Raw genomic sequence first — 18,907 nt, 5'->3', positions numbered from 1 at the left:
CTTTTGGACTTTATGTTGGATGTTCTTCTTATGCCTTATGGGTAAGTATAAGTTCATACTAGTCTTCTCTAGTATTGATGTGTTCTTAATGTGTGAAACATTATGAACTGCAAGCTTTGAAACAGATTTAAAATTTGTTGTAATTGCCCAGCTTTGGTGAAGCTGGTTACATGTTTCTGTAAGATACAAAGCAGGGTCTTAATTTTAAGAGTGGGATCATCGTCTTCCTTATTTTATTGAACTTTGCAGTGAGACATCACTTCCTACAGTTCTTTTGTACCCTGGCCAAGGATGAGAATCTTTAAATACTCCAAGAGACCAGAAGAGTAGGGGTGGATAATTAATTTTCTTTCCAAAAGGTGCTCAGAGAGTAACTTCAGCTAGTCTGTGGCTCTCAATGTCTTGCTCCCTGGAGTGAGAGTGTTTGCAGCTGTGTACAGCTAATTTATGCCTGGTAGAGCTTGCTCTGTCATTGTCCAGTTGTTAATTAGCCTTGCCAGTCTGCATGCAACAACCAGAAAGCCTAACTGTAGTGCTTAAAGCTCATAGTTGAGTTCAAGTGTTTTTAACTAATGGGGCCTGGGATTAATGTTTATCCTTATTCTTGAAACTGTTCATATATTTTTGTTGCCTGTGTGCTGAGTGCTGAACAGATTACAACTGTGCAGAACAAAGCAATTCTGCTTGGTCTCTCCAGTACAATTTTGATGCCTTTAAGTGTTGACCAGCTTCCAAGCATACATAGAGAGGTGGAGCAAATTTTGTGAGACTATGGAGTTGTGCACAGGGCAGCTAGACTAACCAGTCTCCTAAAAGACTAAGATCTAAAAGCTTAACTTTATCGTTTTTGCTTCCCTTCCCTGCCCAGCACTAAAACTGCCATTTTCCAAGACATTATCATATTTATGTATTTTTATAGTGTCAAGGAATTGTTTCTTGCTACTTGATCATGTTACATATGCTTCATAATATCCCGTTTTTCAGGGGAAATCACACAAATGTTGTTAAAGCTTTTAGTACAAGTTTCTTAGATGTAGTACTGCCTGAGCATTCACTTGTAATAAAAAAGAGATCATTCTTCCTGGTTCGTAACTGGATATAACTTTTCAGAAACTCTAGTGGACCTATCCCTTTCCTAACTGAGGTTTGTTTTCCAACAGTTACAGTGAGATTATTATGACTCTTGCAGAATATGCTGGAATAACTGGTAGCTGAGTATCCACTGGGTATAATTCTGTCTTATACCATGGGATTAATTAAAGAAGAATATGTGAAATTGGACAGGTTCCTCCATTCCAGTCTCTAAGTCAGCTGACTGTGTGGATTGGTAAAGCCTCTAATGAAACTCCTTTCCCACCTGCTTAGGTTTGTGTTGAATGAATCTCAGACTCGACAAAATGTGCCCTCAGCCCAGGGCTCTTCATCGAGTAACGTGGGAGGTCCTGGAATCCCTCAGCCACCTCCAGGCATGAGCTTTTATGCAGCCAAAAGGGTAATTGGAGATAGCCCATGGACACCAGAAGTTCTAGAACAGGTACTTGAATCTGTGGGGCTGGGCCTTGGTGAACTGGGGGCGGTAATAGAGACAGCTACAGACAGAGGAATGGAAATCTGGAGAGAAAGTATGTAACTGATTTTGCCCAGAGCTTTTGTTGCCTTGAGATAATTTATGGAGGGACTTTGCATTATTCCTTAAGGAATTTTGTAACCATGAGATGGTGTGGGAGGTTCCAACAGTTCTCAGAGCTAGGAAGTAACAACAACTGCAGCCTACTCTTTTGTGTTTTCCTCCTAGACACAGTAAAGTTGCAAAACTCTCTTATGTTAATGAAGTGTCCCTTTTTAGCATAGAAGTAGCAGAGTATCCCTAGTTGTGATGCTCATACTGTGCCACAAGTGACTGCTTTGACAGGACACAAGATGAGGGTGCTGTTAAAGGTATGGAGAGCTCATGCACTTCTCCTTAGCACCAGAAACCATTGCTTCAGACAGCTGAACTGCTATGATTATTGTGAAATATGCTTTCTTGTCAGTAATGCTGCTTTTACTTTTCCCACTGTTGAACAGTGTAAGCTGGGGATAGTGAAGTTCATTGAAGCTGAGCAAGTGCCAGAACTTGAAGCTGTCATACACCTGGTTGTAGCCTCCAGTGATACAAGACACAGTGTTGCCACTGCAGCAGACCTGGAACTAAAGAGCAAACAAAGGTATACATTTAAATATTTGGAAAAGATAATGCTAGTGTTCCTAACAAAGGTAGCAGCAGTTAGTGTAGTGCAACAGAGAGACTGTGCTCTGAAAGGAGGAAAGCTGCAGTCCCCCTGCATACCTGCAGAGCTGCCATGTATTTACATGGGGCTGGGAATGGTGTCTTGCAGCTGGAAACACAGCTTGGCTCCAGAGCTTTAGCTGTCTGTTGTCAGTCCTCTTGGTATCACTTTTGAGCCATTTTCTTACTTCTTGGTTTCCAGTTTGCCCTCTGTGGGTTATTGATGGTCAATAAGGGCTTAGTTAGTGATAACAGCTGGTCAAGTTGTCTATATCATAAGTCCCAGAAAAATATACTTTCACTTAATTTATTACGGGAGTAAAAAGACTGTAACTGTGAAGTGGACCATAGTCCAGGAGGTTTGATAGCCAGTCTTTTCTGCATTAGTAAAGCTTTTGCTCATCTGCAGTCTACCTTTCATCATGGAAACCCATCAAGAGGCCAAAGTAATTGCCATAGGTACTGTTTTGCTGAGTCATTGGTTGTGCAAGGCTTGCTGGCTCATGTAGGAGATTTGGAGTGAGAGATGCCTGCCTTTGAAATATGTAGGTGGCTTCTGTATTACTAAAAGTATGGGACTGTTTAACTTGGAGTCAAATATATAATGTGAAACTTTCTCCATTTGAGTCTGTTCATATGTCTCAGTTGTGACAGGGGTGATGATTATATTAAGTCATGACAACCTGGTTAAGGAAGTAGTCTATCCTTAGCTTCTTGTCTCGTCTTTCCCTTTTTGTTGGTATTCTTTCTCTGGAGAGCAAAGTATGTATTTAATTAAATTTGTAATAATTTTTTTGTGATTACATATTATGTGGATAATTAGATCTAGATCTGTTGAAACTCTGAAAAGTTTATATATTACTTTTAAAAGTAATCAAAGGTCAGAATCATAACATTGGTGTTCAATGTGTTTTTTTCTTTAGTTTAATTGACTGGAACAATCCTGCTATAATCAACAAAATGTATAAAGTGTATCTTGGGGATATACCACTGAAAACCAAGGAGGTAAGATTTGCCTTCAAAGTTGCATACCTGCTTAATTTCTGAAGCTGTGATTTTAGTTGCCTGATTTTCTTTGAAGAACACACATACACACACGCATATATATGTGTCTCTGAAATATATCACTCCCTTTAATCTCTGCTTTCACTGAGCATTTTTGCTATTGATTTTTTGTCTATCCTGGTGTGTTCTGATAGAAAAACATTTAGCTAACTTAAATGTACTTCTGTCCAAAGATACACTGTATTAGTTAAACTCTCTTTCTGACAGGGATCTGTTCTGAAACCAGAAATGAAAAGAGAGTCCGTCAGCACCCGTGTTAAATTAAAGATAGTTCCTCATCTTTTGAGATCCAGGCAAGCTGCAGAAACATTCCCAGCTAACATTCAGGTAATGCTTACGTTCCTAAGCTGCTCTGATAAGCTTGATAATACAGTTCCTCCAGCACTTAGGGTAGGGAAGCACTGTTGCTGATGACAGTTTTTAAAGAAGGGAAATTAGAAAACCTTTTGAAAGTGAGGCCAGACACTCTTCTATATGCTCTTTGTTCCTTTGGCCAGGTGGTCTATGATGGACTCTTCGGGGCAAACACAAATGCAAAACTGAGAAGTCTGTCCTTGCAGTTTGTGCATCATATTTGTATCATGTAAGTAGTGCAGAGAGTGAGCATTTTCTTCTAAGGAGCCACTCTTATTAAATATATAATTGAATTAAAGGGAAAGAAAGAGTAAGAAACTCAGAGAAAGTAGGGGTTTTTCTTTAGTTCTGAAATCTGTGTCTGTGTGTGCTTACACACACTCAGCTGTAATTTCTCAGCTTAACAAAGCTGAGAAAAAGTTACCGTGCAAGAAGATACTTTTAAGGGATACAAAAGGTAATTTATTTTTTTTTTTTATGTCTCTAATTGCAGTTGTCCAGAAAGTAAAATAAAGCCATTAGGCCCAATGCTTTTAAATGGACTTACAAAGCTGATCAATGAGTATAAAGAGGTAAGCTGAAAGGTTCTTTATTGTAGAGCTGTAATTGTTCAAATGAGTACAAGGTATTAATTCAGGTACCTTTATGATGATACATCTTTTTTTTGTAATTGCCTGAGGTGGCTGTCAGAGCATACTTTTAAAACTATTTTGTTGGAAGAGATGCAAATACTTCAAAAGACTGTCTAGGAAAACTTGTTTTTGTTTAACAGCTATGGATATGTGCTTGGACACTATTTGGAGAAGTCTCAGGAAGTAACAGTGGTGGTAATCTTAAAGAGTGAGGGCAGAGTAGCATCTAGCTGCAATTACTCCTTACTCTGAAGCACATAGAGGCTTCAGCTCCAGGCATTGTGCTTAGCAACTGTATAGACCTGCTTATAACACCTTCCATCCTGTCTGTCCAGGGATGATATTGCTATGGGAAGGGTGTTAAAAACAACTACAAATGCTGGAGTAGCCTAGAGAGGATTTTGCAGTGCCTTTTCCAAAGGAAATTTCCCCACAATGCTCCTATGTGTAGCTTACAAAGGGCCGATGTGGCAGACCCCCTGTTCTGCAGCTTTGATCCTCCTTTGATTGTGGATATGACCTTCTGGCCTGACTTGGTTTTGAACACATGGGCTTTACTTACCATTGAGAAGGGCATGAAAAAAGATTGTTCAGAGGAAGTAAGCCTGTGTGTAAATGTGCTGCACTGGTCATCTTCAGGATCCATTGTGCTTACAGCTTCCTTTGTGTAAAACTGCTGCTTAGGGCCAGTGGAAGATTTCTGTCCGTTTTCCTGCTGTTTCATACTCTCACTGAATCCCCTTAGGTGTCACTCTTGAACTAGAATGTGAGACCAGCTGAGACCAGAAGGGATATTTACATTTTGTAGCCATTTGTAATTTTCTGTTTCTTGCAGAAAAGTGTGTTAACCTCTCTTCCTATGTAAGACTTCTGTTCTTGGATACAGTTATTTTGTGTTCCAGGATTCTTTGTCCTTGAAAGCCTGTCTGAGCACTTTGAAGACAGGATTTAAAGTAAATGTTTAATTAGAAAATAAATGTTTAGTTTTTCTGATTTTGCTGAATTTTATTTATTGTTTTATCATTCAAGGATTCAAAACTGCTGTCCATGGCATATTCGGCAGTTGGAAAGCTCTCCAGGTAACTGAAGTGCCATTTAAGCAATTGAATAATTTTTCCAGAGTAAACTGTTAATTTATCAGCAGCAAGCTTTATGCTGCTTAACAATTTTGCAGTTGAGTGTATGGTGCAGAGAAAAGCATTCTTCTTGTGACATCTCTAGAGGTGTAAAAAGAATCATGTTTTTAGCTGATAGTGTCTCTAGTAGTGGTTGGGGGCAGCTCATGAATTATGTCCAGAATTTGAGAAATAGTTCCACTTTCTGGTTTGCTGGAAACATATATTTAAGGAATGTGCAGCAAAGACCAGAGGGCATGAAGCTAGACAAAAGTGGTATCTTCAGTTGTATGCTGGTGATCTAAGTGATTGTCTGTAAAATATCTCACTTTCCAAACTGCATTAGGTGGGAGTGTGCTGCTCCATGGGGGAAATGGAGAAGACAGAGCAAACCTTCTGTGATGGCTCTGTTTTGTTTGACAGATATTATGTGGGATGAGGGGAAGAGCATTGAAATGTGAAGCATTTCACTTTAAAAACTCCCAAACTTCATGAATTAAAATATCTTGTTTCAGCCGAATGCCTCAGCTTTTTACCAAGGATATAGCGCTGGTACAGCAGTTTTTTGAAGCTTTATGCAAGGTAGGTGCTGCTGGGGCTTTGGGAAATTGTTAGCATGTTGTGCTGGTTCTGTGTAATTCTTGTCTCACTACATACTGTAAAGTGAAAACTCTTGGGTTTTTACTGCAGGAAGATGCTGATACTAGGCTTGCCATTCAGGAGGCCTTGTCTATGATGGTTGGAGCATACAGTAACTTGGAAGGAGCCCAGCGTACCCTGATGGAAGCTCTTGTGGCTTCTTATTTAATAAAGGTATTTTCAGTGGAGTAAAAATTAAGTACCTTAGAAAAACAGCTATTCATTGTTTTCCTGTTTCCTGACACTTCCTGATACATACTTTAGGAATAGATCTCCTTTTTCTTACTGCATGTATTGGCCTGCCTGAGGGGAGGGAGGATGTGTATGCGCAGATGAAATATTTTCAATATGGTAACAATGCTGTTTGCTAGTTGTGTTCTGTTTTGTGAACAAAGAAAGCTGTTGTGATTGCTCTGTATGTTTCTCATAGTCTCCTCTTAAGAAAACTTAGAAAAGTAGATGCTTCAAGGACAGTGTCTTGGGAAGTGCTTTGTGAAAGTAAGAGTTTGATAGAAAGGATCATATATTGCTAAATGGGGATTTCAGTGTGCTACGTGATTTCAAACATCATAAGGCACTTAGGAACCTCCCCAGGAACTCATCCTTGAGACACTAATCCAGAGGAAACCACACTTCACTTACTGTCTTACTTTATGGGTGTCTTGTTTATGTTTAGAATTCCCCAGAAGTCTGGGTTTGCAAAAAGAGTGGGTTTTTTATACTATATGTTTGCATGGGTACTCAGGGTGCCTGTGGAGGTATATGTATTTCCAGTGGTTGCAGTAGTAACTGTGTAGGAGACTGTATTCATGGTGGTAAGTCTCTTTCCTGGGTGCTTAAGCAATCTCGATCTCTGGGCAATACCATTTTGAGACTGTCTGAACCCAGCAGAGAGAATCACCACCCTAAGTTTATGTTTCTTTTCTACCTCTGGCTGTGCTGCTCCTAGGTGCAGGGTTTTTTTGTGTGGATAGGTGATGTGTGTCATTCTTCATTTCAAAATTGCCTGGGTTGGGTAGTTCATGTGTCTAATTAGCAATGATCTTGATTTATGATTCCCCAAAAAGTGCTTGTGTTTGATTAAACATTTTATTCTCCACTTGTGTATGCAGGAGAAGCTAGCTTTTTCCTGTCTCCTGCCATGTGAAGGGTTAGCAAGAGCAGTGTCTCAAAATGTTTAAGTTCTTTGAGTCATGTTGGTACCAGCAGACAAAACAGATGACTTCTAATTTACAAGTCGGGATTGCAGGTTATTAATGTGTTCATGTAAAGCTCAGCCATGTGTTCATGTCTCTTCTCTTTAAGCCTGAAGTTCAAGTACGTCAAGTGGCTGTGAAATTCGCTAGCACAGTATTCCCTCCAGATCATATCCCTTCCAGATACTTACTCCTGTTAGCTGCGGGAGACCCGTAAGTTGTTTTCCTTTTTAAGTTGTTTTCATACACACACACACACACACACACACATTTTCATTCAATATACGTTTGGATGAAATATTAATTAAATATTAATCACTAGTAATTATTATGTGTGTGTATGCATGTACACAAAAAATCACTTCCTGAAAGCCAAGTAGGATCATTTGGAAATTAATCTTTACTTGGGGGCATTCTTGACAGTTCTGTGGAAAACTGTTGCTGTGCCTTACGATAGTCTTTGCCTTGGATTCTTTTTCTTGTTCAGATGAGCTGCTGTTACTTAGGTATTTTGTATTAATGATTAATTGCAATTGCAAAGTAAAAATGCATTAAATTAAATCACCTTTACAGTGGCTAGAAATTGTTTTTTCCTGGCAAATTCTATCAGCCTATTTTTAGCCTGTATTTGCAAAACATTAGGAGCACGCACTTGTGAGAATTGCCACTCTCTGCTGAGCAGTAATTGAGTCATTAAATTACAGTTATAATTTAATTTGCAGTTTTCTTTTACGGCAGTTTAAGTGGTGGGTGTTTTTCCAGCTTGCTTTAATTGCTTGATTTTCGATGTGAGTGGCTATTGTGTAGCTAAGGAAAGCTAAACAAATCAGTTCCAACAAAACCTCTCTGTCATTGCAGTGTCAGCACTGTTTCAGGAGCTGATCTTTTCTAAGCAGTGACAAACCTGGCAGGGTGTTAGATGAGCCTTGAGTATAGGAAGTGACAGGGAGGAGGAGCAGGTAGGAGAGCAAGGATGTTGGAACCAGGAATGGGCAGTGAACACTAGAAGGATATAAGAGGAGCAGAAGTGAGCTGATCCAGGCTGTATTGTGGAGGTCACTCATCACTATACTTGTTCCCCCTTTCTAAAATAAACAAATCTTTTCAAGTTCTCATGCAAGCTTTTTTCCCCTTCCTTGCAAAAAAATAACTTCTCATTTAAAAGCTGTTCTCTCTCTCTGAGTTTCCCAAGGTGTCTTATTGATCGTTAAAGGCCATTTATTAAGTGCAAATATCTGTTTCTCATCTTTTCTTTTGAAAGACGAGAAGAGGTACATGGAGAAGCCCAGCGGGTTCTGAGAACATTTCCTGGTAAAAATGAAAAAGAGAGTTCTGGGAAGCAGATGCCTTCCTTCCCTGAAATGGTCCATTATATTCAAGACAAGGTACAGTGCTTCCATCCTGGTAAATGATAAACACATGTCTGATGGTCAAGCATGTAATTAAGTGTGGTGGTCTTCCCTTCCCTGTATTTGTCTCCTTCACCTCCCCCAAGGAACAAGTGAGTAAGTCTGGTTTGTTGTCTTAAAGGCTTGATAATTCATATTCATTATAATCTGTGGAAATAATGGCCGTATAAATAACCTCTCATGAGTCTAATGCAATAATATGCTGAAAACTGTACCACTGAGTTTACCCTCAGTGCTTGCACTGAGAGATCATCTGGGAAGCTGTTAACATCTGCTCTGTGTTACACAGATGTGGCCTCACCAAGGCAGAATAGAGGGGGAGGAGAACCTCCCTTGACCTACTAACCTCTCCCTTTCTAATGCACCCCAGGATGATGTAATTGGCCTTCTTGGCTACAAGGGCACATTGCTGGCTCATAGTCATTGCTGTGCTAGTATATGAAGTATTTGAAGCTTTATGAAAAAAATTGCTTTTGTCCAAAATACTGGTTGTTCAACCAGAAAACTAAGAAACCAAGATTTGAGTTTTTAATAACACTATTAAATACCTATCTCCTTGTGGTTAATTTTTAAATGTTCCCAGACTTCTATACTGCCACTAAATAATCACTACAGAGAAAAAAGAACAGGATTCCCTCACTCTTAGGTAAATTTAAAAAAAAATTAAAATTGAGTAGTTTTCAGGTCTTCCTTACATGTTCTGAAGTCATACTAAAAAATACTGGATGTACATTTATTTGGTTAGTTTTCTTAATATGTGAATTTTCATATATCATGAATAATCTGCAAATATTGGGGGATGTTAGAGAGGTTTGTATGCATTACTTGGCACAGCAGTCTGAGGTGCAAAATGGCTTTCCTGCATCAGTTATCACGATCTCCCTCTGTATGGAAGCATATGTGAGAGAGTAGTACCTGATCTGCTGGGTATGGATGGGAACTTATTTTTCAGAGGAGTCATCTGGTCCACTAAATCAGGTTTTCACTGATGCTTCTGGATGTCATGGAAGTTACAGTACAGCAAAAGATCTGAGCATTTTGAGAGATGTGAGGATCTGCTGTCTTTGTGTGTTTTTTCAGATACAAGGCTGCACTGCTGAATCCAGCCCTAGCCCTGATGTGTATATTGCCTGGAGGATAATAAGGACATGCTTTTCTGCAGCATTTGCAGTGGGTGTTACTGGAAACTTTCTGTTTGGGTGTTTTCCTGCTGGAATACACCTGCTTGATAAAGCTAATGTTTCCAAGGAAGGGAGTTGCTCGTTTGCTGCATCAGCAGCCTTGCATGGAGCAAGCTCTGAGACACTCGCTGGGCTTGGCTGGTGCAGCTCAGGGTGCCCACCTCCCAGTATTGGAGGACTCCAGCTGCTCTGCAGCCTCTCCAGGTGGATCTGTCATCTCCAGGCTTCCTGGCTGCCTGTCAGCTGGGGCACCTTAGAGTTAGGAAGTTCATGAGGTATTTTGGTTTTTAAATTCTAAAGTGCTACTTTTTTCCAGAGGGAAAAAATGAATGTTGTCCTCCTCCAGCCTCCCCTGTTGTTCCCTCTCTTGAATTCCAGGTTTTCACTTTCTGGGTTGATAGGGGTATAAAGTTGATGGACCTAAACTGTACTGTTACCAAGTGCACTGTGCCCTTCTTGATATAGAACTGTTGTACTTTTTCAGTTGCTAAGTGGAGAATAAACATAGTTGCATCAGTAAAATTTTGTTGACCTTTCCAGCATCTCTCCTGTGCACGGGTCTGACTGTTCCAGTCTTAATATACTCTGTTGTTTAGGCCTCTCACCGAATGAAAACTCCAGCTAAATACATGACTGGAACTGCAGCATTGCCTTTCAATCCTGCAACATTTGGAGAGGTAATGATCTGGATTTACTTCCTTGGATGTATTGTTTAGAGAGTAGTGTAAGAAGTTAGCAGTTACCATAAGTCAGCTGACATTCTAAAATACCTCTGGCAACCAGTTGTGGAGATTAACTCTCCATCCTTTATCTGTCTGTCCTTAAACGGTAGTCAGAACAGGATTTTCAGAGGGGATGGGAGGAATGTTCTTGAGAGGGCTGCTTCACTGCTTTCTGCAGCATACCTAACGTAATAGCTTCTCGGAGAGAGAAACTGGCAATCCTGTGCAAAAGTCCCATTATGCTCCTTGAGGCTCTGCTTTTCATAGCGGATTCCTGGCTTGAGTGATTTGTAGTCACAAATGCAGATGCGATGCAAGGTTAGCAATGCATTGGGTTACATTTGCATGCATGCCAAATTAGTATAGAGTACAGGCTGAACTGCCTGCAAGGAGATTGCATCAGCTTAAGGTAAACCATAAGGCTGTGCATGATTTAATCTTTTCAGTGACGCAGGCACTGTAGAGTTGTCTGCTTGCACAGGCATATTGCAGAAACTGGTCCTAAGATTTACTACACTTGCTGCTTGTTCCTGTCTCCATGCTGAGGCTTCTCTCTAGTTTTTATTAAAGAGTAAACTGTATTTGTTTTAGTTACACTACATACAGCATATTCCCTGATCTTTTCTTTTGTCTCCTCCATGGTTTTCCAGGTGCTCAGGCACTCAGTTTCCTGTTTTTCTGTTCTCTACTTAGATAGTTCTGTATCTGCGGATGTGCCTTGCTCACAGTGCAGGTGTGGTGCCAACCTCGCAGAGCTTGGCAGATATGCAAGATCATGCTCCAGCCATTGGACGTTACGTAAGAAACCTCATGTCTGGCAACCACATATCATTCTCTTCCTCCTCCTCTTCAAAAAGTGCAGAAACCAACCCTGTACATATATATATTGGCCTTCTTCAGCAGCTGCTAGCTGGTGTTGGAGGTAAGAAGCTGTATGCAGCGTCATCTTGAAGAAAAAATGTCTTCCCTTTTCAGTATGAGTTGCTGCCCCCAGTGCTTTGAACTTGGCTGCAGCATTTACAGAATTGCAACACAGACTCTTCATCTTAAGCTTGTTCTCTTACATGCTGCTGTGTAGGTGGGAGAAAGCAGGACAGTAAAATTGCAGTATCAGTTTACATGATGCTTGACAATTGTGGGAGTATTGTGTATAACAGCTTTCTCACCAGTGAATGCTGTGTCTTCCTTGCTCTGATTAATAGTGTATCTGCAATAAGGGTAGTTTTAAAACATCTGAATGTCTTTGGAAAAAAAAATCTACCAGAATGTTTCCTTCTATTAGTTTTCCTAATATTTCTGAGAAATACTATAACCTATTATTCTGTATTGTTTGTTGTCCTTAGTGAATTGGAAATTAATACTTTGTAATGCTTGATACTTCTTAAGCTCTGTAACACTGTTTGTGATATTGTTGTGTAAAATTGTTCAATAACCTGATTATTTAATTGCTGTTTAGGCTTGCCAGTCATGTATTGTCTTCTAGAAGTTGTTTCAGTGTATCCAGAAAAACTGGCCACCAGATTTGTAGACAAAATGGATTGGATAAAGGTACACTGAAAACCCTTTTATGTATTTATTTTTGGGGTGGAGAGGGTTTGGCACTAGCATAATGTGGCATTTTCCTGTGGTGGAATGGAGTATTATTTCCAGTTATGCACCAAATTTGAAATCTGGTACTTCTACTTGCAGTTAATACTTCATGAGATGTTTTTTGTAGCAGGGTAGGGAAAATTATTTTTTGGTTCTTCGATGTTACTGATTTTGTTCATTGGCCTACATGCTCGAGTAATCTAAGTCATTGATCTTGTTAATATAGTCAGTTAGTTTTTCCCCTTCATCAAAAGAACCATTAAACAGCAAAAGAAGATTGAAAGCAAAATTCTGCAAATGTTTAACAGATTGTTTTAGCAATGTTCCAATGGGAAGAGGCAAGTTGCTTCTGAGAAAATTAGATAAATTTTAAGGTCCCTAATTGTTTCAGAGCACTTCCTATGGAGGTTTTTTTGTTAGTCTCAAACAAAAAACCCAGATAAACTAGAGCTGGCTTGGGAATAAGCCAAAGAGAAGTCTGCTTTCCTTCTTTTATTGGGCAACTTTTCTTCTTTTTCATGTTTTGCTTCAAACATCCATGATTTGGTAAACTCTTACAGGCTGCCTTTGCTGTCACTGGGGGAATCTAACAAAAAAATAGTTGGTCGAGTTAAATAAACATAGGAATATGTTCTAATAATGTTTCTTGCTGCTCTCTGTGCTGCATTGCACACTGTATACAGTTTACCACATCTTGTTTGATGCAGTTATGAACCTCCAAGGAGACCACTTAAAGACATTCTCCTTTTCAGTATTGCTCATTATTTGCAGAAAAATCTTCTTTTTCATTGGCCTTGTATCCATTTACAAAATTAAGCTTCTAGGGGTGGTAAGTGATGCTGACTAGTTCCAGAAAAACTGTTGTAAATCATCCTTAGTGTGATTTCACTTTGCCAAAAAGAAGGAGCGGGTCCAGGGTTTTGTTAGAAGTCAGTTATGTGATCTGGTGCAAATTTTGATTTGAGGTTAGAATTAGTTTCCATGAGCCTGTCAGATTGCATTTCTTTTTTACTCACTCGTTTCTGCCCTCTTTGTGGTGGCCCAAGCCATTCAAAGCTTTGGGTATTAATTTTTCATGGGAGTGTGTTGCATTATACATCAAATTCATGGCAGAGATAAGATTATATCTTAACAAATTACCTGAGGCTTCCCAAAATCAATTTTTAACAATTGAATTAGTACAAGATCTCTAAAAAAGGTGGATAAATTTGCATTTAGAGTTGTGATTTCCTGGACACTTGATTTTATTGTGACCTTTGGATTCATCTGGTTCCATCTTCTGGGGTGTGATGGGTTTTTTTTTGCCTTTAAGTAATAAAAAGGAAATGTACCTCAGAAAAAATAGTGTATTTAGGGCTTTTTCTAGCTCAGTATGGATTAAAAATGTGGAAGCTCTTCTCTGAGGACAAAATGCAGCCAAGCATTCAATCAGTATATTTAATGCAGAATTGGTGGATAGCCTGCTTGTGACTAGTGGTGATCTTCCTCCTAAACGTGGAGTGTGTAATGAATGCTTTGCTGAATTGAGTGCTTCATTTCTTACTAAGTGATAGTGCTGTTGGTTTAAAGAGTGGTTTCTGATTTGAGTACTGTTTATGTAGCTGCATGACAGTTGCGCTTCTATATTGAAGCTCTGTATGAACAGACTGTATAAGAAGCTCCTTCTGTATTTCATGTTTCTTTTTAAAAACTCCCACAGAGCCTGATGAACACAAACAAAGAAGAAATGCGTGAGCTTGCAGCCCTGTTTTATTCTGTAGTGCTGTCTACCATGTCTGGAGATGAGCTTAAAGCCTCCTTGGAGCAGCTGATCAAGATGACAAAAGACAACCATGTAACTACCTTCCTTTGTCTGCTTCTTCTTGTTTTTTTCTCAAAATAAGAAATAGGATATCTGAATCTCACAGTGAGTCCAGGGTATATTAGCCTTAATCTGAGTGTAAAATTAACTAGCTGACTTCCAGATGGACAATGAGAAGGGATTTTTTGTTGCAGGTGAGTGCAACAAATATTTAAATAAATTAGTCCCTAAAGCTGTTGTTAAGGTCACTAGGAGGGATTTACTGGAAGCATTTCCCTAACAAAGCTAGCACTGTCACATATTTAACCAGTTTTAGCCAGCTAAATATTCCTTGTCCTGTTGAGTGGTAATGGATCACACTACCAACCTCAAACAGTTTACTGGTTCCTTGTTCATGAGCAACTACAGGTACCTGCATAACTGAGAAAATGTTTAACTTTTTGAGTGTTTAACTTCCCCTCACCTCCTGAGCCACAGCAGCCTTCTGGCTTCCCATCACCTCCAGTCTTTTGTCAGCTGGAGACCGTCTTCCCTCCCAGCCTACATGTGCTGCTCAGCAGCCCTCTGCCACTGTAGCTCTACATGGTGTGTTCATCTGCCTTCCTTCTTGCAGCTCCTTCCTCCTGACATTTTTCTTATCTCTGCATTTTGCTTTTATGAGCATGGATTCCTGAAATTGTTGTCCTTAAATTGGGCAGGTTTCTGTGTTAGTGAACCTTGAATCCTGAAAGGAAGGGAAATAGTAGCATTTTTAGGTTGCATTTTCCCCAAGAGATTTTTATATCAGTCTCTCTGAAAGACTTAGTAGACTACCATTTTACATTGCATGTAACAGGCTCAAATGCTGACAAGAAATGCTGATCACTTTATGCTGTAATTTACAAACACGATTTATTTTGAACCTGTGAAAGCTGTGTCTGTTAGCCAAAGCTATGTCATTGCTCAGTTTCACGTAGGGTGCAGCTTCTGAGTTGTCAAAGGTGAGTCCAGCACAGATGGATCCCAGCCTCCCCACTGCTGTATTCTGACTTGTTTACCTGTGAAGCCAAGGTTGACCTTTCTTGGAACAGAGATTAGAGAGGGGATGTGAACTATGAAACACAAAAAAGCATGGTGTTTCTGTGCAGTTTTTAGTTTGAAGCAGGTAGAGCTCTGGTTTCCTGCAAATGTACAAAATCAGCTGAGTAAGTATAGCTAGGAGTGGTGGTGATGATCTGCAGTGGCTCAGTGAGGACTGCATTATAAATGGGTAGCTGAGGTGGAGATGGGGGAAGGTCCCATCTCTAGCTGGCTTTGCTGCTGTGAGACCACAATAAGGAGCAGTTGCTGGTGGCCAAGCTAGGTTTAGAATCTCATCCTGCCAGCACAGTTGCACTGATGCAGCTTATTGCAAAGTTGTGGTAAAATACAGATATATGTCCCTGAGTTTAAGCCCTTTCCTTTTTTTTTTTTTTCCTCCAATTAAAGTAGTATTTAAGTTTCACAACCTTATTTCTGCACAGAAGCCTTTTGTTAGAATTCACCTGTGGGAATGAGCTGTATCATTAGATAGTCTTAGTGCCAAATCAGCATTGCACAAATTGATGTTCTTGATAGTCAGTGATACTAATTAGTTTTCAGTCTGTGGCCTGCTAACTGTGTAGAGGTATTGCCTTCAGTGTTTGTTGGCCGAGGGTATTCTCATTCTTCGCAGTGCAAGTCAAGTACTTCTCCTTTACTGCTTTTTAAAATTTTGTCTCGTTAATCTGAGTATGCCCAGTTTTTAAGCAGAGACAGCGTATTATCTTTGTATTCTCTTAGTTCACCTTCTAAGTCTGTACTTACAAATGAGATTAGTTGGATTTTTAGTTATTTATTTTTGCCTATCTGCCAAGAGTGCACACTTTAGGAGTGCAAGTGCTGATGAAAAGCTCTTAATCTGTCCTCCTAAGCCTCTGCTGAGTTTTGTTCATTTATCTTACAAGAACACCATCCATCAGAGAGCTTTATCAGTATTGACAACTCTCCATTGTTTCATCATATATTAAGCCTGCATTCCTTAGGTTGTCTTCTCATCTGGTTTGCCCGTATGTGTTTTAAAATCAGTGCTTTTTGCAAAGTGTTACTTACCTTGAAAATGAGACTTTCTGCACTGTTGGTGTTGTCTGTAGAGCCCGGAGGTCCAACATGGATCCTTGTTGGCTTTGGGATTTACAGTAGGAAGGTACTTGGCCAAAGGGAAAATCAGAACAATGGAGCTACATGACCTAGAACAGCCAAACACTGCAGTCATGCCGGAACAAGACCAGCTCATAAAGTCAACGACAGAGACCATAGGTAACTTCCTGCCTGAGAACTTGCTGCATGTTAACTAGTTGTTTTTCTAGCCAGCCCAGACTGAGGACTTTCTAAGACATTCAGCTCATAATTACTGTAGTCTTGAGTTTACTTTCTGTGGTAGAATGTACAGCCTGTAAAAATGTCATCTGATTAGGTGCATGGACTAACCATTTTCAACAAAAGTTAGGTGACCTCTTAGCACATAGAACAACATAGCACAATTGGGAGTGGTGCCCTAGAATTCTCTCAGTGTGTCCTTTCACTTTGTGTTGCTCTAGCTAATGCTTCCTACCAGCAGTAAAGGAGATAAATGCTTTGCTTCTTGCATGGTTGAAATATAAGTGCCTGCCTGCCCACTGCTGAGCAATAATACAAAATCCAAGCAATCCTATTTTGCTTTTTCCTGTAGGTTCTTTTCTGGACAGCACCTCTCCCTTCCTTGTGGTGGCTGCTTGTACAGCTCTTGGTGAGATTGGCAGAAATGGCCCCTTGCCAATCCCCAGTGAAGGAAAAGGATTTACAAAGCTGCAACTTGTTGAAAGCTTGTTGGCCCGAATTCCCTCCAGCAAGGAAACAAATAAGGCAAGATTTTTTTAGTGTTGTTATGATTCTTGTTAATTTTTGTATGCTCTGTCCCCAGGTTTCTACATTAGGTACCTAACTCAGCCTTAAGTTTTTAAAGGAATTTGGCTTACTGTTGGCTTTAGTGACTCAGAATTAGGCTAGGGGTTTTAAAAATTAGACTAATGTTTTTTCCAGTATTGTCTGGCAGTTGATCACTTGTGCTTTCTATAGTCTTTAAGTAGGAGCTTAAGGGATGAAAACTATGAATGGTCATAGTTTTAATTCAAGAAAATTTGAAGTATCTTTTTCCTTGGGAATAATTTGCAAAAGTAACAGGACATTTGTTTTGATCCATGTTTTGGTAGAGAGGTACACTGATCTTCTAAGTAACTTGCATGTCTTGACTTGTGGTACCTTAAGTGAAACTTCAGCAGTGGTGATAATGAGTGGGTTTAAATTGTATCTTCAGGACTTACAGGAAGAAGGGTATGTGATAATGTTGTTTTTTGTTTGTGTTTAAGATGAAGGAACGAGCAATACAAACATTAGGTTACTTCCCAGTGGGAGATGAAGATTTTCCCCACCAGAAGCTACTGCTGCAGGGTTTAATGGATTCTGTGGAGGTGAGCAACTATCAGTGTATATTATTCTTTATACGGCAGTGAGTATTTCTGTCTGGATGTTTTTTATATCTCTAGAGCAAATTTTGCAAGTGCAATTGCCTTTTTGTAATATTGCCTCTGGGTTTTTAAAAAATGCCTAGAAATTGAGAGTAGAGTTAAGTTTGGGGCTTGTAAAATCTTTTATGCTACAGTTTGAAAATTTACTATTTACAGTCTCTCCCCCAGTCTCTTGAGTGAAGTGTGTGTTCCCCTTCAGAAGGACTATCTGTATGTGTAAAATCTTAAGAACTTATAGTAATGAAGCCTTTTTAGCCTTCAGAAGTATCCTAGAGGTAAACAGTATAAATACACCTTCTTTTTCATCTGAACTACATCACCTGATAGAACTCACTTGAATTAGAAGCTGTCTGGCTAAATGCATCAGTGTAGTTCTCTGCATTCTTTCACAGTACTTCAGAGCTGTTTTATCTACTGCAAAATGCCAGACAGCGAAATCAAATAGTCAAGGAGTTTTTTTGTGTTCTTCATTTACAGCTTGTTTTACCTTTCTTCCTTGTGCATAATGACATGGGGTTCAGCACTATAGAAGCAGCTATTGAATATCAGACAGGTTGGCTTTGCTGAGTCCTCCAGTCTGGTGTGATCAAATAAGCAAGAATAGTAAGAACAATGTGTAGACAAATATAAAATAATTTTTCTAAGTGGTGTGTTTGTCTCCTGTATCTGCCTGGGGACAGTATAGCTTTCTTTATAAAATGTGTACTTGGAAAAAAAAAAAAAGGGCAATTTATCTTAGATTGCAGGAAGCTAAGGGTTCACTTCTTCAAATGCCTGAGCATTTTGTGCTTTCAGAAAGCAATCTACAAGGTACTCAGCAGATATGAAAATAAATTCTTACAACTCAAGATTTGCCATAAATAATTACAAAAAAAAGGCAGAGTTTGGCATTCTGTTCCTGAGGGCTTAGAGAATAGTGAAATGGGACAGAGAAGTATTACCTGAATAATTTCAATGTGGAATCTCCTAGGGATGATCAACTTGTGGATGGAATCTTTTACTACTGCATACTATAAGAGAGTCACAGTAGTTTTCTGTAATGACTAGTAATCTTTGTCTCTCCAGTAATCCTGTCTCTCCAGCTCTTTCTGTTCACTAAGTTGAACTTTTGCAGAGACTAGCAAAGTATGGAGGCATGTGTGTGTGAGGCATGCTTTGTATGAGGCATGCTTTAAAAATAAGTGTGGAAATTTTAGCTCTTAACATTCAATTTGGCTGTTTGGCATTGCCTCAGTTTCCATCAATTTCAGTGAGTCTGAGGTGCCACATAGCCTCATATGCACATCAGAAAAGTGAGGAGATTGGTGCTGAGAATTGAGGTTGGCAGAGAGACTGGTTTTGTGGAGTAAGTGCCAAAAGTTTTGGTGTGTG

General features: G+C 39.6%; 1 protein-coding gene across 1 annotated transcript in view; it reads left to right on the top strand.

The window, feature by feature from the left end:
- Positions 1–18,907, top strand: part of KIAA0368 (KIAA0368 ortholog) — a 61,763-nt gene that overhangs the window by 17,993 nt on the left and 24,863 nt on the right. Inside the window, exons 6-24 of the mRNA XM_010005464.1 lie at positions 7–41; positions 1,366–1,534; positions 2,068–2,207; positions 3,193–3,274; positions 3,542–3,661; positions 3,832–3,917; positions 4,182–4,260; positions 5,350–5,399; positions 5,951–6,017; positions 6,126–6,248; positions 7,380–7,483; positions 8,532–8,655; positions 10,457–10,537; positions 11,276–11,504; positions 12,039–12,130; positions 13,872–14,006; positions 16,124–16,289; positions 16,702–16,874; positions 17,378–17,479. Of these exons, the coding sequence (XP_010003766.1) occupies positions 7–41; positions 1,366–1,534; positions 2,068–2,207; positions 3,193–3,274; positions 3,542–3,661; positions 3,832–3,917; positions 4,182–4,260; positions 5,350–5,399; positions 5,951–6,017; positions 6,126–6,248; positions 7,380–7,483; positions 8,532–8,655; positions 10,457–10,537; positions 11,276–11,504; positions 12,039–12,130; positions 13,872–14,006; positions 16,124–16,289; positions 16,702–16,874; positions 17,378–17,479 (2,157 nt within the window). The remainder of the gene's footprint in view (positions 1–6; positions 42–1,365; positions 1,535–2,067; positions 2,208–3,192; positions 3,275–3,541; positions 3,662–3,831; positions 3,918–4,181; positions 4,261–5,349; positions 5,400–5,950; positions 6,018–6,125; positions 6,249–7,379; positions 7,484–8,531; positions 8,656–10,456; positions 10,538–11,275; positions 11,505–12,038; positions 12,131–13,871; positions 14,007–16,123; positions 16,290–16,701; positions 16,875–17,377; positions 17,480–18,907) is intronic.

Source organism: Chaetura pelagica, unplaced genomic scaffold, assembly GCF_000747805.2.
Source record: "Chaetura pelagica isolate M959 unplaced genomic scaffold, ChaPel_1.0 scaffold349, whole genome shotgun sequence".
NCBI lineage: Eukaryota > Metazoa > Chordata > Aves > Apodiformes > Apodidae > Chaetura > Chaetura pelagica.
This window is presented reverse-complemented; position numbering and strand designations above follow the sequence as displayed.